This window comes from Coccinella septempunctata, chromosome 7, assembly GCF_907165205.1.
Source record: "Coccinella septempunctata chromosome 7, icCocSept1.1, whole genome shotgun sequence".
In the NCBI taxonomy this organism is placed as follows: domain Eukaryota; kingdom Metazoa; phylum Arthropoda; class Insecta; order Coleoptera; family Coccinellidae; genus Coccinella; species Coccinella septempunctata.
Window position 1 is genome coordinate 5,740,358 of NC_058195.1, and position 27,003 is coordinate 5,767,360.

At 35.8% G+C, this 27,003-nt stretch overlaps 7 protein-coding genes across 11 annotated transcripts; 3 read left to right on the forward strand and 4 right to left on the reverse strand.

Moving 5' to 3' along the window:
• Positions 1-276: 276 nt before the first annotated feature.
• Positions 277-8,405, forward strand: LOC123317006 (zinc finger protein 182-like). 3 transcript variants are annotated; one of them, XM_044903343.1, is made up of 6 exons: positions 277-729; positions 3,510-3,950; positions 4,010-4,307; positions 4,368-4,507; positions 4,632-5,075; positions 7,009-8,405. In XM_044903343.1, the coding sequence occupies exons 2-6, from the start codon at positions 3,519-3,521 to the stop codon at positions 7,153-7,155; spliced, it is 1,461 nt and encodes a 486-aa protein (XP_044759278.1). In that variant the 5' UTR covers positions 277-729; positions 3,510-3,518; the 3' UTR covers positions 7,156-8,405. The 3 variants fall into 3 exon arrangements, with proteins under 3 accessions (XP_044759278.1, XP_044759276.1, XP_044759277.1); XM_044903341.1 differs by having other exon boundaries at positions 279-729; positions 4,010-4,507; XM_044903342.1 differs by lacking the exon at positions 277-729 and adding an exon at positions 2,847-3,091 and having other exon boundaries at positions 4,010-4,507.
• A 137-nt stretch (positions 8,406-8,542) lies between these two features.
• Positions 8,543-11,327, reverse strand: LOC123316937 (zinc finger and SCAN domain-containing protein 21-like). The gene is made up of 2 exons (XM_044903255.1): positions 10,550-11,327; positions 8,543-10,492 (listed from the first exon to the last, which is right to left on the reverse strand). The coding sequence occupies exons 1-2, from the start codon at positions 10,898-10,900 to the stop codon at positions 9,590-9,592; spliced, it is 1,254 nt and encodes a 417-aa protein (XP_044759190.1). The 5' UTR covers positions 10,901-11,327; the 3' UTR covers positions 8,543-9,589.
• A 257-nt stretch (positions 11,328-11,584) lies between these two features.
• On the forward strand, positions 11,585-20,175 carry LOC123316938 (protein HGV2). Of its 2 annotated transcripts, none has more exons than XM_044903257.1 (5): positions 11,585-11,820; positions 17,160-17,405; positions 17,632-17,914; positions 19,050-19,504; positions 19,900-20,175. In XM_044903257.1, exons 2-5 carry the CDS (start codon positions 17,160-17,162, stop codon positions 20,074-20,076), a joined length of 1,161 nt encoding a protein of 386 aa, XP_044759192.1. In that variant the 5' UTR covers positions 11,585-11,820; the 3' UTR covers positions 20,077-20,175. The 2 variants fall into 2 exon arrangements, with proteins under 2 accessions (XP_044759192.1, XP_044759191.1); XM_044903256.1 differs by lacking the exon at positions 11,585-11,820 and adding an exon at positions 16,821-16,838.
• LOC123316939 lies at positions 11,826-16,458 on the reverse strand. Its single transcript, XM_044903258.1, has 6 exons — positions 15,937-16,458; positions 13,917-14,294; positions 13,559-13,818; positions 13,381-13,500; positions 13,189-13,326; positions 11,826-12,966 (listed from the first exon to the last, which is right to left on the reverse strand). The coding sequence occupies exons 2-6, from the start codon at positions 13,970-13,972 to the stop codon at positions 12,695-12,697; spliced, it is 846 nt and encodes a 281-aa protein (XP_044759193.1). The 5' UTR covers positions 13,973-14,294; positions 15,937-16,458; the 3' UTR covers positions 11,826-12,694.
• A 383-nt stretch (positions 20,176-20,558) lies between the features above and the next one.
• LOC123317288 (RNA pseudouridylate synthase domain-containing protein 2-like) lies at positions 20,559-22,942 on the reverse strand. The gene has a single exon (XM_044903734.1). The coding sequence runs from the start codon at positions 22,693-22,695 to the stop codon at positions 20,917-20,919; it is 1,779 nt and encodes a 592-aa protein (XP_044759669.1). The 5' UTR covers positions 22,696-22,942; the 3' UTR covers positions 20,559-20,916.
• Positions 22,943-23,389: 447 nt separating this feature from the next.
• On the reverse strand, positions 23,390-24,640 carry LOC123317119. The gene is made up of 4 exons (XM_044903503.1): positions 24,374-24,640; positions 23,922-24,001; positions 23,688-23,847; positions 23,390-23,599 (listed from the first exon to the last, which is right to left on the reverse strand). Exons 1-4 carry the CDS (start codon positions 24,537-24,539, stop codon positions 23,499-23,501), a joined length of 507 nt encoding a protein of 168 aa, XP_044759438.1. The 5' UTR covers positions 24,540-24,640; the 3' UTR covers positions 23,390-23,498.
• A 2-nt stretch (positions 24,641-24,642) lies between these two features.
• Positions 24,643-26,799, forward strand: LOC123317118. Of its 2 annotated transcripts, none has more exons than XM_044903501.1 (3): positions 24,643-24,859; positions 25,068-25,250; positions 26,554-26,799. In XM_044903501.1, exons 1-3 carry the CDS (start codon positions 24,728-24,730, stop codon positions 26,752-26,754), a joined length of 516 nt encoding a protein of 171 aa, XP_044759436.1. In that variant the 5' UTR covers positions 24,643-24,727; the 3' UTR covers positions 26,755-26,799. The 2 variants fall into 2 exon arrangements, with proteins under 2 accessions (XP_044759436.1, XP_044759437.1); XM_044903502.1 differs by lacking the exon at positions 26,554-26,799 and adding an exon at positions 25,685-25,920.
• The last annotated feature ends 204 nt before the right edge of the window (positions 26,800-27,003 follow it).

Sequence of the window (27,003 nt, forward strand, 5' to 3'; positions counted from 1 at the left end):
GTACATTATTGCTTATTTCTTTATGAACTCGTCGATATTATGAATATCTGAACATAAAAATACAACTTCATTGCAGTTATTTACTGATTATACTTGTACATGTATAATTTATTGTATGAAAAAGACCTTTTCAAACATGTGACCTTTCATAAAATGAAAAAATACATACGTTTAAGTGGATACCGGAGGCAAAATGGAGAAAAAATACCAAATTATAAGTACTATATGTACTTATCTTGTAGAAGGGTCCTAGGGATATGAAGAAATAATAAAATATAGGAATACTATGTTTAATTTCGAGGTAGAGGTACATTTTTGACCCACGTTTATTGATAGTTTGTTCTACAAAATTATTCGTAAATACCTGTTGTCATAATCATGCAATGAAAAATAATTTTTGGCTAAACATCACGATACACAATTTCAGCTTCATCGAGCTTTTTAAAGACTAATGTTTCGCATGAAGTAAGGTTGATATTGTTAATAACCCGCACAAGCTTCCCATTTAACCAGGAATCGATTTTAGGAGCATTCCCCTTGCTAAGGCGGCAAAATTCAAATGCAATCGACACGTGCCCATTTCTCAAGCCATGCGCACAAGCGCTCAACTCATCAGATGTAAAGAACTGGCATTTACTTTACAACGTACGAGTGCTGCCTTGCTGTGTCACTACATAATAAGTGTCGATTATTGTTTGTAGTTTTTCACAAATAGTTCATACTTCTGAGGTAAGTTTTAAGATAAGTAAAACAGAAAAGCGTTCGTGTGGAGTTATAAAGGGCATTTGGGAGACGCTTTTCTCCCACGTCCAGCAGGGTTTGGGGAAGGGAGCTTCGTCGCGTAGAATTTGTGGAAGGGGTGTTCGTACCGTATTCTGGTAGGATATATTCATCCCCACGTTCCTTTTAAACCACCACCACTTTTCTCGATTTCCTCCACCACGATTTGGTTTAAATAAACGTCATCGTAGTATTCGAAATGGGAGTATCAAAGTTTTCGTTTTCGATTTTCTTAATTGCGATTTACAATTGGGTTTTGTCAAGGTCGTTCACCTAACGGGTATTCCAGAATTGTGTAGATACGGCTCGTCCGTTTTCATTTACCGTTATATGTTTGTCCCCATTCGCCCGTTAACCTTCTTCATTTGGGAACAGATTATTCCTGGAATCACGGAGGACTTCGATTGCTTGTTATCATTTATTAATTCCACCATATTGTAACCTTTAATTCTTGTCATTCTACGTTCACAGTGATTTTCCATGATCCATTTTTATTATCTGTCATTTTTTCATTTGTTTCCGTTTTAAAAAGATGGTCTTCCAATTTCGAAAGTTTTTATTTAAATTTCGAGGAACATAATATTTCCAAGAATTACTATAGCCGAACAAAAAGATTCTTAGAAGTTCAATCGTAGTTTTAGGAACCTATTAAATTTACCTACCTGAAAGTCAGTTCAGTTGGTAGCTGTATGACTATGATGAATACGAAGTAATTACTGGACGAACAGTGGCGTACACATAAATTATTACAAACAGGTTTACAAAATCTAGATGCAAGAGTTCCATCTCATATAATTCTTCCTATCAATAAAAAAAGGGTGTAATGAATATCGATGAGAAAAAATCAATTATTGGAAGATCATCCGGTTTATCCATGAAAGTTGCTAATTTTCTAAGTTTCAAAGAAAACGCATCAGCATAATAAATAGTTTATAGTTGACCGAAGAATATTCGACGACTAGGATATCTCACATACACGTTTTTCCTTGGCTTGAGTTTAGCTTTTACTTCTCGGAGGTTGATTTCTAATAGATCTCAGACCGTTTATTAACTATTCACTTTTACTTCATGGTTTTTACTTCGTATCTTTGCCGTAAATCAATTGGTTAGCGTCATTAGCGAAAAAATGCGATCCCAACACGATTTTCCAAGGTGAATCGCTGCTTCAAATGCAATTCCTTATGAATAAACTGTTCAACAATTATTACTCTCCAACGAAGACCTCGACGAGATTTACCTATCTGTTTTAATTGGAGGTCTATCGTCTATACACGTGGAGGTGCAAATGCAGTTTTAAAGTTTAAATTGCACCACAAGACCGTCGTAACTAAAATAAATACATATACACAACTATCCATTTTGCGATATATGTAAATTTATATTTATTCCAGTTTTGTGAAGGCTGTTATTTATTTCCTGTTAAGCAGGTGCACAGAGTATGGGGGTATGAGGGTTAAAAATATGTTGTAATCTTCCATGTTCCCCTCTCTGTGGGAAGGATCAAAATATAAAATTTCTTATTTGTTCTACACTCGAATTCTCTTACTCCATCGTACAACGGTTTATGGTCATGGTTATGGAGATTCCCCATATACATGGTCTAGAAGTTTGATTTCAGAATTGGGTGCAGGAATTCGTCCGAATAATTTATATAGTGCGAAACTGAAACAACTATTATTGATGGTTGTTTCGCCACACGCTTCTTTAAGGGCTAGAGACGGCTGTGGTTTCGCCCTAAAATATTTTACCTGCAGGTCGTTTCAACGTTCATGAGTCAATTTAAAATTCCAAAATATTGAGCGTTCGAACAAAAAGACTCCATAGACTCTTGGTTAATATTCTGTGCATCCTTTTATTTAAATTCATAATTTGAATTTGAAAGAATGAAGAAATATGTAGAAACATTCGATTGAAGATCAATTCTCTCAGTGATTCATCAAACATTTTGTATTCTTCATGGTAACTCATTTTGTAGCGGAATAAAACGTTGGAGCTCCAACAAGTGTGTAGTGGCCGGTGAAAGTACAAATAAGTAGGTAACTGGGTTTAGCCCCACTCGAACAGATTTCTCTCGAGTCCGGTGTCTCTATCTCACGTACAGGTAGAACCATCTGTTGTCTCTTGTATTTCATCATTTGCTACCATTTTTGAAATTCGTTATCCCACTTCCCAGAGGATACTGCCACTACTGTGTCGACATCTCAGTCGTGTCAAATCGTTTTATACCACTCTTTTATATCCTCCAGTTTTTCATCCCCTCTTGCGTTAGGGGATAACTGTCAAGGACGTCTGTGTCAATTTTGAATTTTTGGTACGTACAATTTGAGCGCTTTTTTTGAATTGATGATTGAAGTTTTTGGTATTTCGCGAACTTTTCGTGATTGTTATGGGTGAAAGTGAAATTTTCTCTGATGTTCAGTTAGAATTATGATAAAATTCATAAACATCCTTATTCCGCAATTTCAAATTTTTTAATAAACCTTCGATGTGATTTTATATCCCCTTATTCAATAATTCAAACTCTAATATGGATGTTGAATATAAAAATCGTTATTTTAGTTCTTTTAGGGTGATCATTTTATCCCAATTTGTGTTGAGCATCTATTTATTTGAGAAATTAAACCAAAACAATCACCCATGTCTAGTGGACTTCTTGCACTGGATATTCTTTTTTATTTTAATTTTCAACAGTTTGTATTGGGAGTTTGAAATTTTCTATTTGTTTTCAGCGAGCTGTCATGAATTTTCAACAGTTCGGTGTTCCAATATCTGCTGCTCTGCCCATAGCAACACAGTATCAAGGTGGCAAAATCACTCAAAATGTAACTACTCCTAACGGTCAGGTAGTGGGTCTGCTGCAAGGTGGAGAGAATGGTGTGCACTACCTCAGACCGTTCGATATTAATTCATTTGCCACATCACAACCAAGTACCAGTAATGGTCAACAGGGACAGACGTTGATCACTCTCCCTATTACAATGCCAGGAGCAAAACCTGGGGATCCTCAGCAGACTGTACAGATTCAAGTGATCAATCCCCAACCCATGAGCCCTCCAAGTCCGAATAACCAGCAAAAATTTCACATGACACAAATACCGATTCAGACATTCGGCCAAGGTGCTACTGTTCTGACTGTAGCGTATAATGGCAATCAGGAAGGGATTCAGATTGTAAGTACCATTTTTTCATGCCATAATAAGAATAAAATGATTCATATTTGTATTTTCAGGTTGACGGACAGAATGGAATACCGGAAGGAATGACTGTTGTCGCAGCCATCCAACCTCAAGATATACAACTCATTCAGGCGGACCCAAACGAAAAGAAAGAAGGACTCCTACCAGTAGCTCTGATTAAAAGCGAGATAAACAAAGATGATGCCAGTCCGCAGGATGCTGGTACACAGGTTACCACTTTTCCTGCTCAATACCTCCAAAGCACCACTGTACAGGAATATCTTCAAAAAATGCAGCAGAACACTGCTCTACCACTGAGTTTGCAGCAATTCTTGAAGTTCAACACTCCAGGTATTAAGCAAGAACAGATTGCTGAAGAGGGCGTTCTTGATCAAGTTAGTATCTCCACAGAAGTCGATACTGACCAACAGCTGGTTTTGACAAACTCGGTTGAATTTATGGAACAGCAGGAGGAGAATACCGAAGATCCCGATAAGAATAAGAAAAAGAAGAAGTACAAAAAGAAGCCTGCTAAGCCAAAGAAGCCCAAGGTATATTTGATTATTGTGAATTAAAGAAACAGTTGGCTAAAAATGTCCTTGTAGCCACTTGTGTTACATTTCAAAATTTTTTGCTCAAAGGATGTTGAGATTCACTTATTTCTCCCACTTTCAGCCAGGCCAGGTACATATCGCAACCGCTCTTGATGGAACGACACTGTTCTGCTGTCCAGAATGTCACATGGCCTATCCCGACAAAGAACTTCTGGAGACTCATTTGGTAGGTCACAAGATCGAGAGGAGGTTCATCTGCGACATTTGCGGGGCGGGGTTGAAACGCAAGGAGCACTTGGAACGGCACAAGTTGGGTCACAATCCGGAAAGGCCTTTCGTCTGCTCGGTCTGCATGAAGGGGTTCAAGAGAAAAGAGCATCTCAATCTTCACTATGTTATTCATTCCGGTGAAAAGACTGAAATTTGTGACGAATGCGGAAAGGGATTCTACAGGAAGGACCATCTGAGGAAGCACCAACGGTCTCATATCACCAGGAGGGCGAAAGAGCAAGCGGAGAGGCAGAACCTGCTGGCCAAAGAGGGAACCGCACAAGTCACAATACAGGTATGTAAAAAAGTTTACGTAGAGATATTGTATTGTAATAGTTTCGCAGACTGGTTTTAATTTCCTTAAGGAAATTGATATTAATTACAAGCAGTAGACTGAAAAGTTTAATATTAAATTTGAGTTGGTGAATTTATTAAATAATCTAATGAAACAATATAGGGTGTTTTTAAAGGTAAGTGTTTTTCGACGGAAGGCAGAACTAATCAAAATAAATTGACTAAAAATTCCCGATATACGAGGATTTATTGATATCTAGTTAGCCTAGGACCTGTTCCAGTCATAAAAAAAAATATTGCGTTACCATAGCAACTAACAATAACTTATTAGAAGTGTCAGTGTGAAGTTTGTGGTCAAAAAAGTAAACCATAGTTACGCAATTAATTAAAAGAAAGAAGATGTCCACCGAAATTGTGAAAATCAAAAAATTGGAGTATCGAGCCATCGTTAAGTACCTGTATTTAAAAAGGTTAAGAAGTAAGCAGATTGACGAAGATATGCTTAATACCCTTGGTGATCAATGTACTTCGTATGCGACCGTGAAAAATTGGACTGCAAGCTTCAAAAGAGGTAAATTTTCCATTGAAGATGATGACCGATCGGGAAGGCCAGTTTTTGTGTCAGTCCCCGAAAATATCGATGCAGTTCATGACATGATTTTATCAGACCGTCGAATTGGGCTAACAGGGATATCTGAAGCACTGAATATTTCATACGAACGCTTCCATCATATAGTTCACGTCAATTTGGACATGAGAAAAATTGCTGCAAAATGGATCTCCAAATGTTTGAATGTTGACCAAAAGCGTGCAAGGGTAGAAGCATCGCGTTCGATCTGTGCTCGATTTGAAAACTATGTACACTTCTTAAACCGAATTGTTACTATGGATGAGACTTGGGCACATTCCTATGATCCAGAAACAAAGCAACAATCGATGGAATGGCGACACTCTGGTTCTCCAAGACCTAAGAAGTTTCGTGTCCAAAAATCTGCTGGAAAAGTTCTTGCTTCAGTTTTTAGTGATTGCCGTGGAGTAATCATGATTGATTTTTTTGGACAAGGGTAGGACAATAACCGGAGATTACTATTCGACAATACTGACCACTCTACGGGAAAAAATTAAAGAGAAAAGACGCGGAAAGCTATCCAAAGGTGTTTTGTTTTTGCAGGACAACGCCCCTGCACACAAATCTCATGTTGCCATGAAAAAATTCGTGATTTAGGGTTTGAATTACTAGAACACCCCCCTTATTCACCATATTTGGCTCCATCCGACTGTCATCTCTTTCCTCAACTGAAAAAAGTTTAAAAGGTCGTAAATTTTCTTCCAACGAGGAGGTTATAAAAGCTGTGGAGGTCTTGTTTGCAGAGCTGGAAGAAATATTTTTTTTGAAAGGTCTAGAGACGTTGCAGGTTCGCTGTAATAAATGTATCCAATTAAGAGGAGAATATGTTGAGTAATAAAATAATTTTACATTGAAATTTTATTTGGTACTATAGTAGGCTAAGAATTTTTCAATATATCCTCGTATTTTCAATATTCAAAATGGCAGAGTACCATTATTTTCTCTGTCATTTCAAACAGGTTAATAATAATTATGAGCAACCATTTATTTTGGCCAGTTCTAACTTCTGCGAAAAACATAATTACATTTTAAACACCCTGTATGTAACTTTAGAGATAAATTTCAAGTTTTTTCACAGCTGAATCGGTTCAGCTTTAGTTGTTTCACCAGGTAGTTGGAACTTAGAAAATCCCTGTTTAGTCAAAATCTAAATTGATGTCTTGATTTTCAGATACCCTCACAGCAACGAGAAATACAAGTTAACACTCAAGATTCAGTCGAGTCAAATAATCAAAATCAAAATCCTAACGAACAACAAATCCATTTTCGAACCGAAGATTCTATACTAGCATATCCTTATTTTCAGATGCCCACTCAACAGCTTCAAATACCCGTTCAGATTCAAGTGCCCCAACATCATATCCAAATGACGCAGCAACAGGACGAGGAGAACAGTCAAGTCAGTACTGTCGTTTTACCCGCTAGCGAAGCGTTGTCGATTTTACCAAACTAAACAATTTACCAATGTAAAAAATAAGTGATCATTTCGAATGGATTTTAATCCGACAGTCATGAGCGATTGGGAGATGAATCTCTGGATTCAATGAATCAATTGAGACTAAAACTCCCCGTGTGATATGTTGTGTTCTTCGCTGGAGAATAATAACAAAGAGCAATTTTAACAGTTACAGAGTTTGGATTGGTGACCGTTGCATAATTCAAAACGTGTAGCTGGCTAGATTTTCACAAAGTTCGAGGCTAGGTGATCGGGATGTTTAAACTCTTCGCTTCAGTTTAACAACAATACATAGATAGAACACGAAATCTTTCGATGTTCCATTTATTTATTGATGATAATTTATTTCTGGTTCCGACACTCGAAGAGTCTATTCGACAGTTTGTAATTCTGTAAACGTTATTAATTAATAATCAATTGATTCATTTGTTTCTCAGAGGTGTAAAGAAACATTTATTGAGTTGTCAGCTGCACATGACACATGTATATATTAGATGTATTGATCTATTTATTCTAAAAATCTATATTATACACTTATACCTGAAGAAATCCACAATTTGCGCCCTGCAGTCATAACAACTCACCGATGAATTGGGGTTTTGATTTATAACTCTGTAGGGGGCAAAGTGATTGGTGCAAATTGAAGAATATCGTAATTTTTTAATTTTAATCAGTGACTGATTTGTCTTGAGGACGTCAACATTGGATTTTGGACCGACCTGAAGGGATTGTATGTGTTGGAATTTTCTACGCCTGCGCGATTCCTTCGATTGAAAATATAGCACATATTTTCTCGAAATATAAGATTGTTGATAAAAAATGTGATATGATGAACAAATATTAAGAAATTTTTAAGATGAATCATTTTTGGCCTAAACAAAGCGTTTATCATATATATTGGTCAGTTTGTGTGCTAATCAGTATTAGTTTGAAATAATCAGCGAAAATTTTCAATTCGTTTCTTCAAAATTTCGATTTTTTTTCCTGTACAAATCATAGTTTTAGTGGTTTTGGGTAATAATACTGATTTTTTAATTTTTTCGCTATGCTTATTGAGCGTAGCTTATTGGAATATTTTTGAGAAGTTTGATTGCCTCTTTTACACTTTTCATTGAGTGATAAAGTTATATTCAGTTCAAATATGTATAGAATCAACTTGTTGAATCAGTTTGGTTGAAATATTATTAGGTTTGTAGTTTTTATATAAAGATGGCATTCTATAGAATGTAAATAAAAATTTTTATAGATTTTTTCTTTTTCTACCATATCCTTTCATGGGTGCAGTGAAATGAATTTTTTAAGGCTCTCTTGAAGAATTGTACTGAATCATCAGCCACCTTAAAATCTTCAAACCTCACATCCCGAATTTCTAGAAAAACAAACATTTACTACAATAAATTTTATTTTTCAAGGGTTACATGGGAAGCACTGGCTAAGAAGCAAGTCTGAGTACATTTCAGAATAGTCGGCTTGAATGAAAACATTTTTTTCGAGTCAAGCATTTGAATCCTATTCTAAAACATACTGTGTGACCAATTTGCAGTATAAAAAATTCGAAATCTGTCTTCTACATTTGTATACTTATTAGGTTACATGTTTTGTACTTACTCATATTGTTTGACCCAATTTTAAATGTATCAAGAACACGTATGACACTTCTTGTATCAGATTTTAACAATCTAACTGAAGAATAATGGAATATACAAACGGTGAGATTAAAAAAACATCGTTTAAATAAAAATATAACACTCACAATAATTATTACAAACTTGGGTCATTATATGTAAAAATATTTTCCTGTTTGCATAAATCTATAAATTTTGAAATCTCAGTATATGTATATATAATAGGAATTTTCATCACAACTCGGAATATTACTAAATTTGAAGAGTATTGCCTCAATGCTCTTATTTTTTGACTTCAATACTGCAATATTTGAAAAGGGAATTCATTCAATTGGTTGAATACTTAAGCAAGATTTTACTTTAAACAAACTACAAAATTACTGAAAATTCATCAATATTGCAGTATTTTATTGATCAAATATAAATTTTTTGTGAATTAAAAATAAATTAATTTCATAACACATTAAGCATATTCAGAAAAAAACATAATGGGTCCCAAAAACTGGAATATAAATAATATCAATTTCGAGAATACATCAAATAAAATTCAACATGTACATAAATCAACAAATAAATAACTGAAAAGTTGTACTTGGTACAAATAAATGATTTCTCTGAGGTAGTATATCAATGACTTTCTCAGTAAACACCAAACAAGGCCCAAGAAGTGTTTTCCAACCATTTCGACACATCTCCACCCATTAGGAACAATTTTAAATTTAGCCCAAATTTTTTTTATTACTAAAATCACAGCCAAACATTTTCCGAAAAATTTAGAACTTGAAATTTTGAAATTTCTCCCTACTTTACGAACTCATTGAAGAATTTTGAGAAACACCTCCACCCTGCTGGGATAGTTCTGCTTTAACTCTTCTAGCGATATGCGACCTCGTATGCTTGCGTAAGTGATCTTTGCGATAGAATCCTTTCCCACACTCCGGACAAATGTGTCTTTTTTCTCCAGAATGTATTACGAAATGAAGTGTCAACTGCTCCTTCCGTTTGAAAGCTTTAAGACAGACTGTGCAAACATAAGGTCTTTCAGGATTGTGACTTTGTTTGTGACGAGTCAGGTGATCTTTTCTTTTTAAACCAGCACCACAAATATCGCAGACAAATCTACGTTCTAGTGTATGACCCAGAAGATGTTGCTCCAGTAATTCTTTCTCTGGATATGCCATATGGCATTCTGGACAACAATAAAGAGTCGAACCATCTAATGCTGTTGTCAGTCTTATTTCACCTGGCTTCGGTCTAGGCTTCTTCTCCTTTTCAACTTTCTTCTTCTTTTTTTTCTTCACCGGAGATAGATTTTGAAAGTTGGATATATTAGCCGAGGATAAACCATTCAATGAATTGCCTGTATTGGTAGCCAAATTATTGACCTGATTATTGAATATGGCGTTATTCATTGAACCATTCAAATGACTGATATTGAGTGAGTTGTTTTGAAGAATGTTCATATTAGAATTATGATTGTGAACCATTTGTTCAGAGGCTGTTTCCTTTTTTATGCTTTCTGCAGAATATTTTAGAAAATGATGCAAACTCAGAGGCAGAGTTGATGCTGGCAAGTGTGACAAGTAATCTGCCACAGTAGAACCAGCCGAAGTAAGAGTTTGCCAAGTAGTTGAAATAGTAGGTGGGTGATCATCCGGATTACTCTGTGTAATTTGTGACTGACCATCCAGCCTTCTCTCTTGTTTGATCTTCGAAGGACAAGCAAAATAAGTTTATTGAATACAGTTGAAGTTTTGAAAACTCACCTTTTGAACTGAAGTTTTCTCTTCATGATGTAGAACAGCTCCACAAATCTCCTGGGTCAAGTCTTGATCAAAACTTCCTCTTTTATCATTTTTTGGAACTGTAGGTCCATAATTACCGGATTCTTGATTTATATAATTATTTTGGTACTTATTGGTAAGTAAAGGTTGTTGTAATTGAACATGATTATGGGAAAAAGATGATAACCCATTGGAAGCATACCTAGCATTATTTGATTCTTCATTGGAAGCAACATTATTGGAAGATATATTGTCCTGAGAGAATTTGGCTGCGAATTGATGAAGATTTGGGATACCGGAAGAGAAATGACCCCCAAACGATGGAAAATTCATTCTTTGGAAAGCGGAAATGCCTGAGAATATTCGCAGTTGCTCGCATTTACTACGGAATTATTCACCATCACATTCATCCGCTCAATCTACGTCTAGTTTTGAATATTCGGTAATAATTTACACCACTATGTTGAAATTTTCACCCCATATTCATAAATGGAAAGCGAGCACACAGAAAATACCCTCTTATCAACGAGAGGGGTAATGATTGCGTAGAACGCAACCCTTTCAATTCGTCAAATATCGATTTTTTTGTACTAAATGTTTCAAGTACGAAAAGAACTAATGAAAAAGCTCAATTTTAATGTTAGGAAGTGGTACACAGTAATAAATAAATATTTTATACCGAAACATCCTAGAAATGAGGGTAATTCTGTAAATTAGCCGCAATTCAAATTTTGGAGGACGGAAATAAAATTTTGATGTTTTAAATCCTTGGCCTTCGCAGAAACAGTTCCTCCAGCTTGGAATGTTCATATAAATAGGAAGTATATAAATCGTGTGAAATGAAACATACTACATTATGTTATATACTAATTTATCCATCAATAATGTATAATATTTAGTAATATACGTTTTTTCTTTTTTTCAGAATTTTTGACATTTAATATCTGCTGTTGTAAAAAAAATATTTTAATCTATGACCACATAGCTCTTTGCTTTGACATTCCTAACTAACCTCACATTTCATTTCCTAACGGTATTTGAGTTACGCGCGAACGCAGAGGCTTGAATCTCATGTTCTTTATTTCGTTTTGATTTTCTTGCCAACTGTTGCATGTTGTACTTGTAGTTCATTCATAAAAAGTGACAGTGTGATATTCGTTATTAGTTTCTTATTTTTTTATCAATACACCTATATTCAAATTTATTTCTATACAAATAAATAAAAGATATCGGGATTTGGAATCATTTCTAAGGTAAGTGAAACATTAGCTGATTTAATTTTATTCTGAAATAATTTACAGAACACTAAAAGGAATTAAAGAATATACATCGCAAATCCGAATATTCGTACAAAATAAATTTTACAAATATAAGTTTTAAGGCAAGCATCGTAAGGTGTTTTTTTGTTGCAAGATATACGGCTAACCTAACCTATCTTAAGTTTTTATTGCTCCCGCATTCTTTTCTTCAAGTTAGACTTCCAGGAACAAATCCTTCGTTTAAATATCAGTTCATAACATCCTTCAAATAACAAGATCATTATCAGAAAATACTCGTACAAAAATAAGCGCCTAATTAAATTTTTTCCAGGGAGGTTCTTGATTTTCCAGCTTTATAGATAGTTTTTTGAATAATTACATGGATATTTTACTTTAAAGCTTTGCAGGCTTCACACATATATTTTTCAATTCGAATTTTTTTTTCTACATCCGAAATTTTTGCACTAACACCTCTAACGGCTGAGGCTCAAAATTTAAAATCATATATGGACGGGAAAATTACAAACTCCAAAAGTTGAAGTCGAATTCACAGGCACAAAGCATCTATGAAATGATGAATATTTTACATGTAAGGTCCTCATATCATGTTGAATTCAACCAACAAGGAATCCCTATCAGTACCAAAACTGTCACTACAAAGATTCCTTGAAATTGTTGAATAAACTAGCCTTTAGACCTTGCTCAACACTTCTGTCATGAAGAATTTGAGGAAATAATTGCAATTTTACAAGCGAGCTACATCTCAATCACCCTATAGTCCAGATTTAAGAATGCTTTTCATGAAATATTGTTTTAAACGAACTGACTAGAAGAACGACTGATCTGCTAAGTAAAGAGGGAGTGATTCTCAATTGATCATGCTTGTTATCGGATTGAATCTCATTATTTTCGATAGAAGTATCCACAGTATCGAAGTCATCACACATAAAACCACACCTCCCCAACCGAGGTCCAAAGACCAAGAGGTTGTGAATATTCTTGCTCCCAGGAGATCGGAGACCCCTTTACCTCCAATGGGACTGACGACACCATCTACCATGGTCTCAGATTCGTCCAGTCTAGGTTTATTTTGAAGTCTTTTGAAATGAATTATCGTTAGGGAGAAAAGGGCAAAAGATGCTGAAACAATTTGAAACTATTAACATCACAGCTACCTCAATTTATTGAAAATGTTCTTTTGTTGTTATTCAAACTCGGAATTACTGAGTTACTTTTAGATTTATTCCACTGTAACAAGCCTTTTGAGGATGTTTACTTTATTATTTATATAGTATTTTAGATTTTTATATATAGTATCTGGAAGTTAAATCTTATGGCATGGATATGATTCTGTGAGCTTACCTGCCAGTAGATACATGAAACCGGTGACCAAAACAGCGCTGATTTGGTGCTGAAAAACTCCAAATGCTCCCACCAAGGCTGCACTTCCAAGTACAATCAGGCACACCAGGGCACAAGATATGGAAAGGTTTTGCATCCCTGTAAAAACCCAATCACATATTCGAGAAATCGTTTAGTTTTAACTTAACATACTGTGCTGCCAATCTGCCCTGGGCTCATAACCTCTCATGCCGTCAAGACCCCCAGACAGATAGTTCACACATTGGATCACCGGAGGGAAGCCAATCTCCCCAAGCAGCTCAATCTCTTCACCTGTAAATGCGTTTTATAAGAAATTTGGAAATGAGAGGGTTTTCGTCTGGAATCTTACTCGTTAGACTAACACACAGAGTCCATATGCCACCGTGCATTGGTACGAGGAAGGCTATGACCTTATTTTTGCCATCATTGGTGGTTATCTTTGCCACTTTGCCATCTAGATACCATTGAATCCTTACTGTTGAATTCGATAGTTCTTCTAGGGCGTACCTGTCCCATGTCACTTCCTCCAAGTGATCTGTCATTATTGCACCGCATAACATAGCAGTGGCGCAAGTGGTCAGCAATAGGGTACCCAATAGAAAGAAAACGCTGTAACAAATTCATTCTGTACTATTTGGACCTATCCTTAAGTAAATTAATTGTCGTGTTAGATTTCATTGAAATTTTTTATTTTTTCTGTTCCTGACCTGGGGTGCACGCTGCAGTTCCACCTGCCATCATCGTCCTCCTCTGTTGCCTCCATGAAGGGGTCGCAGTCGACTATCAGGAGGTCGTAATCGTGGCTTCGCTTCAGCTTGAAGCTTTTGTTGCCAATTTTTTCGAGAAATTTCGACGTCCTGCTTTAGGCCTCGAACTTTTGTAACCGCAACTTACACGCTACCAAAAATGTGTGTATAAGAAATTATTGTGCAGTTTGTTAGAAGCGTAATGTGTTCGTGATTATTTTGTTGGGTTTGTTCGTGTAAGAAACCATGCTGGTTCCTGTATAGGCTCTTGTGGATGTGTGACTAGTACGTATAGTTGCTTCTCGAGGAAAATATTGCAGTTTCCTTACTACAGTCCATCTACAACAATAATAGTTGATGTATTGATTCATCGGTACGGAATGGAATAAAAAATGATTAATATTGGAGATTAATATCAGAGCTAATATGGGTGGTTGCAAGCTGAATCATTATGGAAAATGGAAAAAATGAGATAATGCTCATTTTTCTAATATAACAGCTTATTTTCAATAAGGTTAAAATGGTATAAATAATATATACTTCGAAAAACTTTAATGTTAGGTTTATGAGAACTCCAAATGGGTGAATAATTTTATGTAGCCGAATCCAAAAAAATAGTAAAGGCTAAATGTGTTTCTCTTGACCTCAAAAATGTATGTACTGTTAATATACAGGGTGTCTGTAAACAAATGCGAAGAACTTAGGGAGATGATTCCTCGATGAAAATAAACAGTAGTAGTTCCTATAAATTTTTTTAGAAATCGACCTCCCTTCCAAGATACAGCCTTTGGAAGGCGATGACGAGTTGACAGTTTTTAATTTTTTTTTACTGGTTCTGAAAAACACTCAGTCATAAAAGTATACTTAATATAAAGCACTAAGTAGATGTTACTCACACATTTTTTCAGATCTCTTATTAGGGGTTGAAAATAACAACATTTATTTAAGCGGAGCTAGTCATTCTATGGAACACTTGTAAGTTTTTTTTTATTCCGAGAAAAATATCGATTCTATCGAAATTTTGCAAGAGACCTTTTTCTCCAGAATTAAATGGGAAACCATAAGAGAGTTTTATTTTTCTAAAATCTGTCCCACGAAAACAATTTTTGAAGGAAAATCATAAGGGGTTGTTATTTTCAACCCCTAATAATGAAGTTATGAGATCTGAAAAAATTGTGTAACATATACTTAGTGCTTCATTTATGTATAGTTTTATGACTCAATATTTTTCAGAACCCGTAAAAAAATTAAAAACTGTCAACTCATCATCGCCTTCCAAAGGCTGTATCTTGGAAGGGAGGTAGAATTCGAAAAAAATTTATAGGAACTATCCCTGCTTATTTTCATCGAGGAATCATCTCCCTAAGTCCTAAGATGTGGAGAAGCTACAATAAATTTGAAGGAAGGCTTTAAAATAATTGCCTTAAAAAAAAAAAACAAGCTCGCAAGATGGTACAGTAGGGGCTTAATAGCATAGAATATCGACCTTCCAAATACCATTGCCTACTTGACGACGAATTTTGTTGAGCTCTAGCTGTTTTGGATGGATTATTTCAATTGAGATACATATAATTTGGTTTATCAGTCAATAAGTATTGTTAATTTTTTCGACAATTTCTTGTGATCTTCGAAAAAACTTATGGTTTTTCTTATAAAAAAGTTGGTTGCTTTTCTAATGTTTATTTCGTTGACTTGACCTTTGGAGTACTCAAACAAATGAATATGGGAACAAGAATATCATTTTTAGGTATCAATGGATGAGTTACCAGCAACTGGATAAAATATTCAATAGCACTCGTTCCAATTTTGAAAAACAAACAAATTATGAAATAGCTCAACTTAATGATTACGAATACGAAATGTAGAGTGTTTCTGCAATAAAAAATCCCCTTATCAATAGTGAAAATAACGGGTCAACGACAGAAGCACAATGTGCTCGTTTTAAGCGGTTATAACATTCAGCGTGGTCAGCATTACTCACCCTCAAAATGAGCGATTTTCTATCATTCTCTCGTTTCCACTTTCGAACAACATGCATTTCTGTCGACAAATTACCAGCTTGTGCGAATGGCAGGATCTAACTGGACCTAGAACATCCTTTCGATTGGTTTTCCTCGTACATTTTCTTTTTCCACGCGTACGTAAATGGTTGAATGGGTCTATTTTCGTGTTTATCTATCCTACCGCCCTCTGATAACCCGCAATGAGTGTGCCCCAGTTGATGAAGGGTTGAGGGTTATTGTCTGGCGCGTTGCGTGGGGGGTTTTTCTCCGCTGCAGGTTGCCAGATCGAATTTCCTCGCATTTTCTCTAGTTGCATGCTCGAAAGATTGGAAATTTGATGTGGGCATTTCTGAAATAGTTTTTTATGTTCAACTTCTTATTTTTGTACCCTTTAAATGGTCCGATCTGGACTGGAAGCTGGGAAGAGCATCCTCGGATGCTTGTGCCTAACTACATCTAGTTATCCCCACTTGAAAAAGCTTGTCGGACGGACAAAAAATATTTCAAATATTATATTTTTCTTATTGCTTTCATTCCTCAATTATCTACTCTTTTGGTACCCATTGAACCCCCCATGAGCTTGTTTCAATCAAGTACATATTAGGGTCTTGGAAGATGACCGCAAGCGCTTTTTTAATTTTGCGACTATGAGAAAATTTGTAATTTGAAGAATTTCGCCGAAAATTGGCATCTGTGCATTCTTGCACATCAGAGTCGATATATTTCAGACGACTAATAATCGTTAACCATGTTGATGTAGGGTATTGTTTTGAACCCTTTTTATCTGTTATTTTGGAAAGAGTTATTTTCGAAAAATCACACTTTTTGGTATTTTACAACCACACCTGTATGAATTCTGAATTTTTTCGTATTGCATATGGTTAGTTTTTGATATAATTCGAGCTGAATGTTTGGAAAGATAGATATTTTGCATGTCCCATCAACTTCCCAAGAAAATTAGAAAATTTGCTTACCTTATTTGTAATTATATTAAATATACTCTTATTTTTGTATAACAATTTCAGTTAGCTCTTGATTCACAAAAATTCTGGAGTATATAATATGTAGCAGTCCAATTTTATTTCATATTTGGTCTGATGATCATTATCATTATTATGTAAAACTGTTTTAGTCATTCTTGCAAATGAAAAATGATTTCTGCCATTAATGCAGCCAACAATAATCAGAACTTCTATTCCAGATGGCTGATGTGAACATTGATCCTGACAGCAAAGACAGCAAGCAACTTTTTAACCAAGGTGTTAAAGCCTTCGTTCTTAGAGACTACAAAAATGCGGTCGACGCCTTGGGTAGGGCTACTGAGCTCATGGTCTCGGAACTTGGAGATGACCTTCATGATTCTCTAGGGGATACATATCTGTACTACGGGAAGGCCTTATTATCACTGTACAGACAGGAATCTGACCCCATCGGAAATTTACCTAAGGTGAGCGAAGTGAAAAATAGCAGAGAAAATAATAAGGATAAATTCAGATGCATACCACCCGACGATATGAATATCGACTAGTGTTAAGATCTGAATTGAACTAGCCAATTTATCCTTATTATTTTATTCATTGCCTCCCCGTTTAGGCGTGATCATTCTTCAGCAGAGAAAATGTTCTCTACACTCTGAAATTATGAACTTTTTTCGAAATATCCTGTTGTTTCAGCAACTCGAAACTTCTGCATCAGAAGAACAGGAGCCAGAAGAAGATGAAGAAGCGGAAAACGAAGAGAACGAGAGCAAAGATGGAAAAGAAGAAAGTGAACAGAAGGACGATCCGGAAGGAAACAAGAATGGTGAGGACAAAGAGAACGGAGATGATACCAAAGAAAATACAGATGAGAAAGAAGATGAAGAGGAAGATGTTGAGGATGAAGAGGATTGCCTGAAAATGGATGAGGCCGATAAGAGTGGCGCTGCGAACGCAAATGAGAGTTTTCTGGAATTAGGTAAATTTTTTTTTAGTGAAACTTGGAGGAGGAAACGAAATTTCTTCGGTTTAGTTTCAGATCAATACAAGGAATTCCTTGTAGTTGGTAATCCTCCAACAAGTTTTGTTGGTTGCTTGAAATTTGAGTAATAGTATATTTTTCAACGAATATATTATTTTTTGACGTTTGCCCTATGAGACAAAGTCTAGTTTGGTGATCCGATGAGTCTTGAATGATTTAATTTCGATGAGAAATCAAAGAATTTAGGTCTACAAAAAAGTGAACCAAGCAAAATTGTATTTGTGAAAATGAATAACAGAATTCGATTTGTGATTTTACAGTTAATGCCAAACGCGAATTGGCCAACAATTTGCGGAAGAGTTCGTTGAGGAAAGTCGGGTTTTGGGCGGATAAAAAAATCGACAGAAAGGTGCCTAAAATCAAAATAAACGATTCAAATCAGAGGGTCAGAGTGCGGTGGCCCTCTGTCGTTCCTGAAGGTTAGTTAACTCAAAAAGTAGGCCCCATAGGCGGCGCAGTAGTCTGATCATCCGATGGATAAAAAATTGGTAGTTTGATATTTTAACACCTATGAGGACCCAGTAAAATGTGACCTAACATAACATTGGAAGTTAATTTTGAAAGACCTTTTAGAAGGTTACGTAGAAAGGAGTTTCATTGTGAATAGCGCATTCTCCTAAGGCTAAGTATACATTAAGTCGTTGAGCGCCAGGTGCTACTGACTTAACAATTCTCTGTTTCATTTGGTCAGCATCTTCGGGTGAGTTATGCAATACTGATGAGCTCAAATAAGAGCGAAACCGGTGTATCGCTACTTTCTCTTGATGTTGGCACGTTCTGTGTGTTATAATCTGATTGTAGTTCTCTGCTAGTCCGATTCCTTCATTCAAAGGAATAACTCCAATTCGGTATCGAAATGAAACATTTTTTCGATTAACCCTCTACTAATTTTCATGATCATTGAACATTATTGGCTAGATTGTAGTTCTATTAACATATTTATCAAAGTTGTTAGTGCTTTATATAGGGTCCACAGACCAACCAACACGCTATAACAATCTGTAACCTAGTGAAGTATACCTATACATCCCGTGTTAACAACCTCTCCAAAAGTTGAATTATTCTGTTACAGACCCTGCAGAACCCGAGGCAGATGAAGATCCCACCGATTTGCAGGTGGCTTGGGAGGTCTTGGAACTTGCCAAAAAAATTTTCCACAAGAGGGGCGACGATGGGAAAAAGGCTTATGCTGAAACACTAACTACATTAGGGGAGATCTCCCTTGAAAGTGAAAATTATATAGCCGCAATAAACGACTTCAAGGAGGCAGCGGATGTCCAAACGGAAGTTTATCCAGATGATAGCAGAAAAGTAGCAGAGACTTATTACAATTTAGGTGTAGCTTTTGCAAGTAATACTGCATATAAAGAGGGCATCACTAACTTGAAGAAATCGATAGAATATCTGGAGAGACGCATCAGGAACCTCGAACAAAGTAAAGAAAACCCGGAGGAAGTGCAAGAAATGAAGGATTTGATTCCAGAAATATATGAAAAAATAAGAGACTTGAAATCACTCACTGATGAGGTATGTTGTGATCATTGTAAATGTTTAGATAAGTTATCTCTCGCCTTTCAAAAAGCTAAGGTTAGGGAAGTTTTAAGAAGGACATATGAAAGTTTGAAAGGAAATAATCCGGATTCTGATGCAGACAGAATTGCCTATTATTTGGGTATTAATTAGTAAAATTTACTTTTTTTTTTGCTACATTCCAGTATTATTTCGTTAGGTTTAATTCTGCAGTGCCATTTCCATGTCCATTGTTTCATCATTTTCACCTCCTTATTTATTTGTTGTATCTTTTTTTAATAAATGTTATTTTGTACACCTTTTCTTTTATTCCCCGATTTTTATGTTCCGGAGCACCATCTAGATATAGTCCTAACCATGCATGCCAACATGATGTTTTCTTGTCTTTTCAGACAATAAAGAAATTGGATGAATTAACAAAGCAACCAGAATTGGCTAGTAAAATCTTAGATGGTGCCAGTAGTAGTTCTTCGAAACAAGCTAGCGATATCTCTCATTTGGTGAAACGAAAGAGAAAAGCTGAGGATAACGATGAAGAATGTAACCCGCCTAAGAAATGTCCGGAATAACGTCCCTAATTTTATTTATTTTAAACATTGTTTTATTGTTAATTTCTTATTACGATATGAATAGATCTTTGTACTGATTAAAAATCCATTTTTTCCTTATAAAATGTTTTTTTAAGAAGGGTGCAGATTGAAAGTTGAGGTTTTGGAGAATTAACAAGAAAATTCATTCAAAATAGTTCTTGAACTCGTCGAATCAATAAGAAAATGGAAATGAGCCCCTGTGGCCTTACGCAGGCTCGATTGAGAAACTTAACAATCTTATGCCTTAGTTTTGAGTATAATCAATGGCTTTAAACAAACTAAGACTCAAAATGTCATTGAAATTGGTTCATTCAAGTTATAACTCGACTGCAACGCCATCTAATGGACTCAATGAGAATCACAGCCATCTGAGGTCGCACTCAAAATTTCATCAAAATCGGCCACATTCTGAGTTGTATGCAACTGATCTCTTCGAATTGTTGTTAGGAAGGAAAACTGGAGAATTTCAAATATTTATTGAGTCCACTCGTTACAAAATTCAAATAAAATTTCAACTAATATTGACTAATTTGATGTTCAGCAGAGTTATGATCACAGGTTCATTCATAGATGATTCATCATCTAATTTGTATCAGCGTTTCTCAAGTTTTTCCAATAGGAACCTAATAAAATAAAAGTACAATTGATTTCACATAAATTTTTTGTAAAGTCTGGTAAATAAAAGAAATTTTTGATGACGTCATGAAACATATTTTGAGAAATACTGATTTTAATTCAACAGTGAGGTAGAATTGAAAATGTCTTTTTAAATTGCTTTGCATTCCTGAAAAACGTGTAGGATGGACAGGTATCGTTATGTTATGAATTATTATGCAAAGGATTTGACCATTCGGTTTTCGCCCAATCTGGTAGAGGCGTTCTGTACTCCCAGTCTGAACCCTTATAAGACCAAGCGTGCAAATACATGATAAGATCCTGTGGCTTGGGATCCCTATAGTTCACTTTACATTCATAACAATGCTCATCTGCGGTCATCTTCTCAGGGTTAAACATAGAATCGGGGACTTCATGCCCAGTTTGTGTCATTTTAGATTGCTTATTGCATGTCATCTCAGACTCACTTGAAACTGTCACGGAAGTATCATTGACGGTTTGGTCGTTTTCAGGCAAAGTTAGTTCCACCTGAGTTTTATCCAGGTCCTTTTGTGCGTTGAACATCGTTAAATCAACATCGCCATCAACACCCAACCAGTTTTCAGCGTTGTGAATGTGAATCAAATCTTGTATCAACTCCTCGTTTGTTTTACCGCCCAAATCACCTCCTTTACCTTTCAGTGGTCCGAATACAGGGTGATTGTAGAGGGGATCATTAATTATTGGATATCCTAAATACTGAAGATGCACTCGGATCTGATGCATTCTACCTGTTTTAGGACGACATAAAACAATACTATTTTTACCGTCAAACCCTAATCGCTCGAAAAATGTGCTGCAGGTTTTTCCGTTCGGTGACACTTTACACACACCTATTTTATAACTGATAACTTCTATGGGCTCACTGCACTCAATCGATTCTTTAGGAAATTCCCCTTCTACTTTACAAACGTAATCTTTCTGAACAATCCTATTTCGGATCTGATGTTCCATCTCTCTCGCCTTTTTGGGGGAACGCCCAAACATTAAGAGACCACTAGTAAGCCTGTCTAACCTGTGTATGGTCCTTAGATTTTTCAAATTGTACTCCTTGGCGAGAATAAACACTATGGTATTGTGTCTATATCTTCCACATGGATGAACTGGTATGGAAGCAGGTTTGTTCACTACAACTAGATCTTCATCCATAAAGATTATTGTTACTGGTTGACTTGTAACAGGCACTTCATGTCTGTGTACAATATTAGCTAAAAGATCATTATGTTTCAACTCGTAGTCAGTTGATACTTTTTTATAATTTACAGTTAGACTTCCTGATTGGATGCACCTCTCATATTCCGTTGCTGGATGGGCCCTGAACTCTCTGGCAAACACATCAAGAATTTTTTCACCGACCCACCTGCCTTTGGTAAATGTGGTGAATGTGAAATAATACGGATACACTTTACGTAAGCCATTCTCGAAATAATATGATGTTTCATCATAGCGATCATCAGTGAACCCTGGACGTTTAGCTTTTAGAGCTTTTGTCTCTAGTTTAGCTTTCTTCAAGTCTTTTTTAGTCAATTCTTCATCTGCTCTCCTCTTCTCAGCACAATTTTTAGTTAATTCTTGTTCTTCACAACACTTCATCTCATTTGATTCCATCAAAGCCTGATGTGGAATGGAAACATCAGTGTTAGCTCTAATTGGTGACAGACAATGAGATAACACCACAATATCCTCTGAATACGAAAGACCGTCTCCACACTGAGTACCAATAGAAACTGCACTATTAATAGCCCTATTATTTTGCTCCTCCTCAGACATTCTTATTTTTAGTTTACTGGCTTTTTGTATCAAGGCACTTTCACAATCTCTTGCGAAACACAATACTCTACAAATGTGGAATTTTGCCAAAAAATACCGACAAAAGGTTCCACTGAAGTTCGGTAAATTATTGAAAATCATACGATATGTTCCATTGTTCCAAACGATTCTCATAATTTCATCTTTTAATGAACGAATTTAAATCCTTTGAGGTAAGGGGTGTAGAGTTAAAGTTCATCTTTCAATGTGGTTTAAGGGACAGCTGTATATTCACTTTAGATCGTAGTCCCTTGCAGTCCCAAGGACTAGTATCAACTTTATTTCCCCCTGCTATTTTTCTAATCAGTAAATCAATTAAGCCCAACAGCTGAAAATAGATCAACAGCTGATTTTAACCTAATATACCTAACCTAAAAATCAACCTAACCCCAAATTTGTGTTTTGAACATAGACAAAATGGAATGGTCTAAAAACCACAGATCAAGAAGACTATACAGGCTGATTCATTAATTTAATAATTATTATAATTGTTCATTAAGTGTGGCACCCAGCCGTATCTCGGAAATCGTATGTCCTTTACTCATTACAAACTCGGACGAAAAAAATATCTTTAAGTTCGTAGTTTACCACTAGAGGGTGCAGTCTATCTCTTACAAAATAAAATTACGTTATTTACAAGTACATATTTTAGTTAAGATTGGTAAAGAGTATTGAAATTAGAGACACTTTATATTGAGTAAGGTGGAAAAATACTGTGATTTCCGTAAACGTTATCAGATTTTTTGGGCTTGAACGAAAAAAAAAGCATTCATTGATTCCTTCATACAAGATGAATTTGCTGAGCAGCCACTCTGAATCAATAAGAAGGTCCATAAAGACAAAAATTTTAATATCACCTTAACATCAATTTCGATACAATGTAAATCTCACCCACGCTACAAATTCAAACAAGTACAATTTCTTCAATGACTAGTCTATCATTCCATCAGCTGATAGTACAACTCCTTCTCTAATCTTTTCCTGTACCAGAGGTAAGTTGACAACTGCAGTACTCTCATTGTCAGAAAAGTACGTATAACTGCAACCAAAATTGTACTTCACAATTATACACTCATTAAAAAACGCCAGTGGGAATTAAGAAGGATAGAACAAAAAAATGGGAGTACCTAGGGCCACGATGCTAAGACCAACAGTCATCCAAGGCAGTGTTGAGTTTACTCTAGCATATCTGAAGGTAGAAATCATTTTCAATAGTCCTTTGTAGTGGGTGAAATAAATGCTATAAGCCATCATTCCCACCCATGGTACTGCAAGAAGAAAATTCCGCTGTAAGGAGAAAAATTCTTATGTATAAAAAAATCAACGCTCAAACCAAGTAGAACTTATAATCATTCACTCACGGTACAGAGGGATTTGTGCAGTAGCCAACAGGATATCGTTAACATTATAACATCCTGAATTGTCAGAGATACAAGGACCCCTGTAAAAAGATCGTTCGTTTAATTTTTTTAAAACAGGTTTCAGTTTGAAAATGAATAGATGTTTTTTCGAAAACCGTTTCAGGTTTTCAAGAAGACAGACCTTCCAGTAACTTTCAAGAAAAGATCTACAGCTCTTTTGTAACTAAAAACAATCTGGGTCAAAGGACCTCTAATATTTAGTCTCTAACCAAGAGGCAAGAAGGTTTAGGAGCTAGGTGATGATAATTCTGACACACCTTTCAGTAATTTTCAAGAAAAGATCTACAGCTCTTGTAACTGAAAACAATCTGGGTCAAAGGACCTCTAATATTTAGTCTCTAACCAAGATGCAAGAAGGTTTAGGAGCTAGTTGATGATAATTCTGGCATAACCTGTTCCATTTGGACTCGTATCGGCTCTTGCGGCAGCAAATACAGCGGAAACTAACCACAAAGTTGGTACAACGATAGAGTAAGTGGCGTTGTTCAATGTGCTCTTTCTCACAGACCCAGTAGCACTCGGTGGTGGATTCTTAATCACTATCGTACTGGCGCTCATCCTCTTCTAATTTAGTGCATATTTAAAAATACCGAAGAATAGACCTGACGTTTACCGACAGATAGGAACATGTTGCATGGCAAACTTGAAGTCAAACCTTCACGTCAACCATGACAAGACTGAAACACTGACGTGAAAACAGAAAGTCCAATTTATGGCTCGAACAAAACAAAATTATAGTATGAAATATGAAGTTACCCTTTTACTCGATTTTAGGTCCGCTCATAAGATCTAATCAGAAAACCATAAGGCCAATATGTTCCCATCCGTTGATGGCGTACTCCCACATGTACACCGGACTTCTTGGTTTCATCGGCATGGTGAGCAGAAACCGAATAAAACTAAGAATTTAGATATTGTCCACTCGTCGGTACAGTGTAGTGTTTAACTGTTTCAACAGGAGGCTGGTGCCTTAAGCGAAACCGCTGGGTCGCTTTGAGAAATATTTACAGTTCTCATTACCATGCGCCACCTGTCTCGCAAAGACTGAACTGATTTCCTGACCGGATCTCTTCTTTCCTGTTACAGGTTTTAAGCTTGGTTGATATCGTCAGAATAATTAAATGTGGCCCGGTACTGCCAGGTTACATGTGGAGAAGTCGAATAAAGAACAGCAAGTTGGCTAATCCTGAATTAGAGCGGGATTTGAAGCTGATTTTCTTGTCGATATCCTTGGAATACTACATATTCCTCATTTTGGGATGTCTTACAGTAAGAAAACTTTTCTTTTGTCATTAAGATGAGGGGCATGTGGAAAATCACATTTGTAGTTGTTTTATTTCAACAATTTCCTCGAAAAATTCGTGGGTTTTTTGGTTGCAGAACTCCTCTTATAAAATTCATGAAATTAAAACTACTTCATATATTCATATGTCCCTTATGAGGGGGCTAGAGCCCACACTGTATAAATCATATCTTACAGTTCTTGCGTAGATTTCTAGTTCAGTATATCCAAAACTATAGCACTGTTGGAACACTGCGTCATGTAGAAAAAAGATTCAGAAAATAATATTTCGACTGAAAAACTCAAAACATACTAGAATTGTACATTTTCTGGATTCTCTTACACTTCTAATTTAATGATCTTCTGCATGCCCTACGTCTGATGATGTAAGTGATGATTACTAACGATTCAATTTTTTTAGCAAAACGCAGTACTGTTTCTGCCATTCCTATGTCTGTACGCGTTCATAATAATGATGGAGGGTCTCATATTTTTGATGTTTTTGTTCGTCAAATGCGTAAACCTGTCAAAGATCAACATGTGCATGATCGCTTTTGTAATTTACAATTGGCTAGCAGTGTTTTGTGCCTTTCAGGGCTGTCTGCGATATTGTGATATGTAAAAATGAAAAAAACGAGAAATCGTAATAAATTATTAAGAAGAATGTACGAGGTTTTCATTTGGAATGCCTTCGGATCGGAATATTATGGATTGCTGAGAAAAAATTACCTAAAGATGGACAAAAGTCGAAAATTTGAGACCCTTCGTATCATTTCGTTGATCTGCAATCGAAAGAAGATAAATTAGAGATGCAATTCATAATTTTCACGATCCGATGGATATTCTTTGATTGCAGATTAATATTTATTGCATCTTTATAGTCTGTTATGTAGTACTGCATGATCAAGTTGGTATATTTAATACCGTTCTTCAATTCTTCTCTACTCACCCCAAATTCAAAATTTGATATTTACACACAATTTTCTAGAAAAATTGAACACCTGAGAAGCAATTCTAAGCAGGGGCTGGTACAAAAAAATTATATGAAAGACCCAAATAATTTTTCAACAAGGAATCACTTTTTAAAGTTTTCCAAAAATTTTCATTTTCATCCTGTACCTATTATATGACTAAGCAACTTTAGGGTTACCAAATTTAATCTTAGTTTTGTAGTTCGTCGTAGCTTTCTATCATCGCCCCTTTACACCTTTAGGTAAAAAAATGATGATTTCCCAATAAATTAAATACTCCCTCTCTTGTTCATCGAATTTTCCTAATTTTTCTTTGCAGAGAAACCCCGTTCTGTACATTCCGTTTCTGGCCCTGTACGGCTTCATCATTATGACGGAATTCATAATTTTTATGCTCTACTTGTTCATAAAATGCGTGAACTTGTCGAAGATTAACATGCCCATGATAATGTTCGTGCTTTACAACTGGTTCGCTGTCTTCTGTGCTTTCAATAGGTTGGTCAGGTATTGTGACATGTAATGCAACTAAAGTGGATCTAAAATAAAGTAATAAGTTGAAATGTGAGACATTTTTATTTGATTTCCCACTTTTATGGACCCAGCATCAGTAACTATTCAACAAGAATACAGAATCTATGCCAATATTGGTCGTATGCCCGTTTCAACGTCGAATATTTGCCGAAAAGTAGCCCAACTGAATCTGAAAGACGATCACAAAATAGTACATCAAAAGCTGAATACCAATCCTTCAAAACTCCACTATGTACCT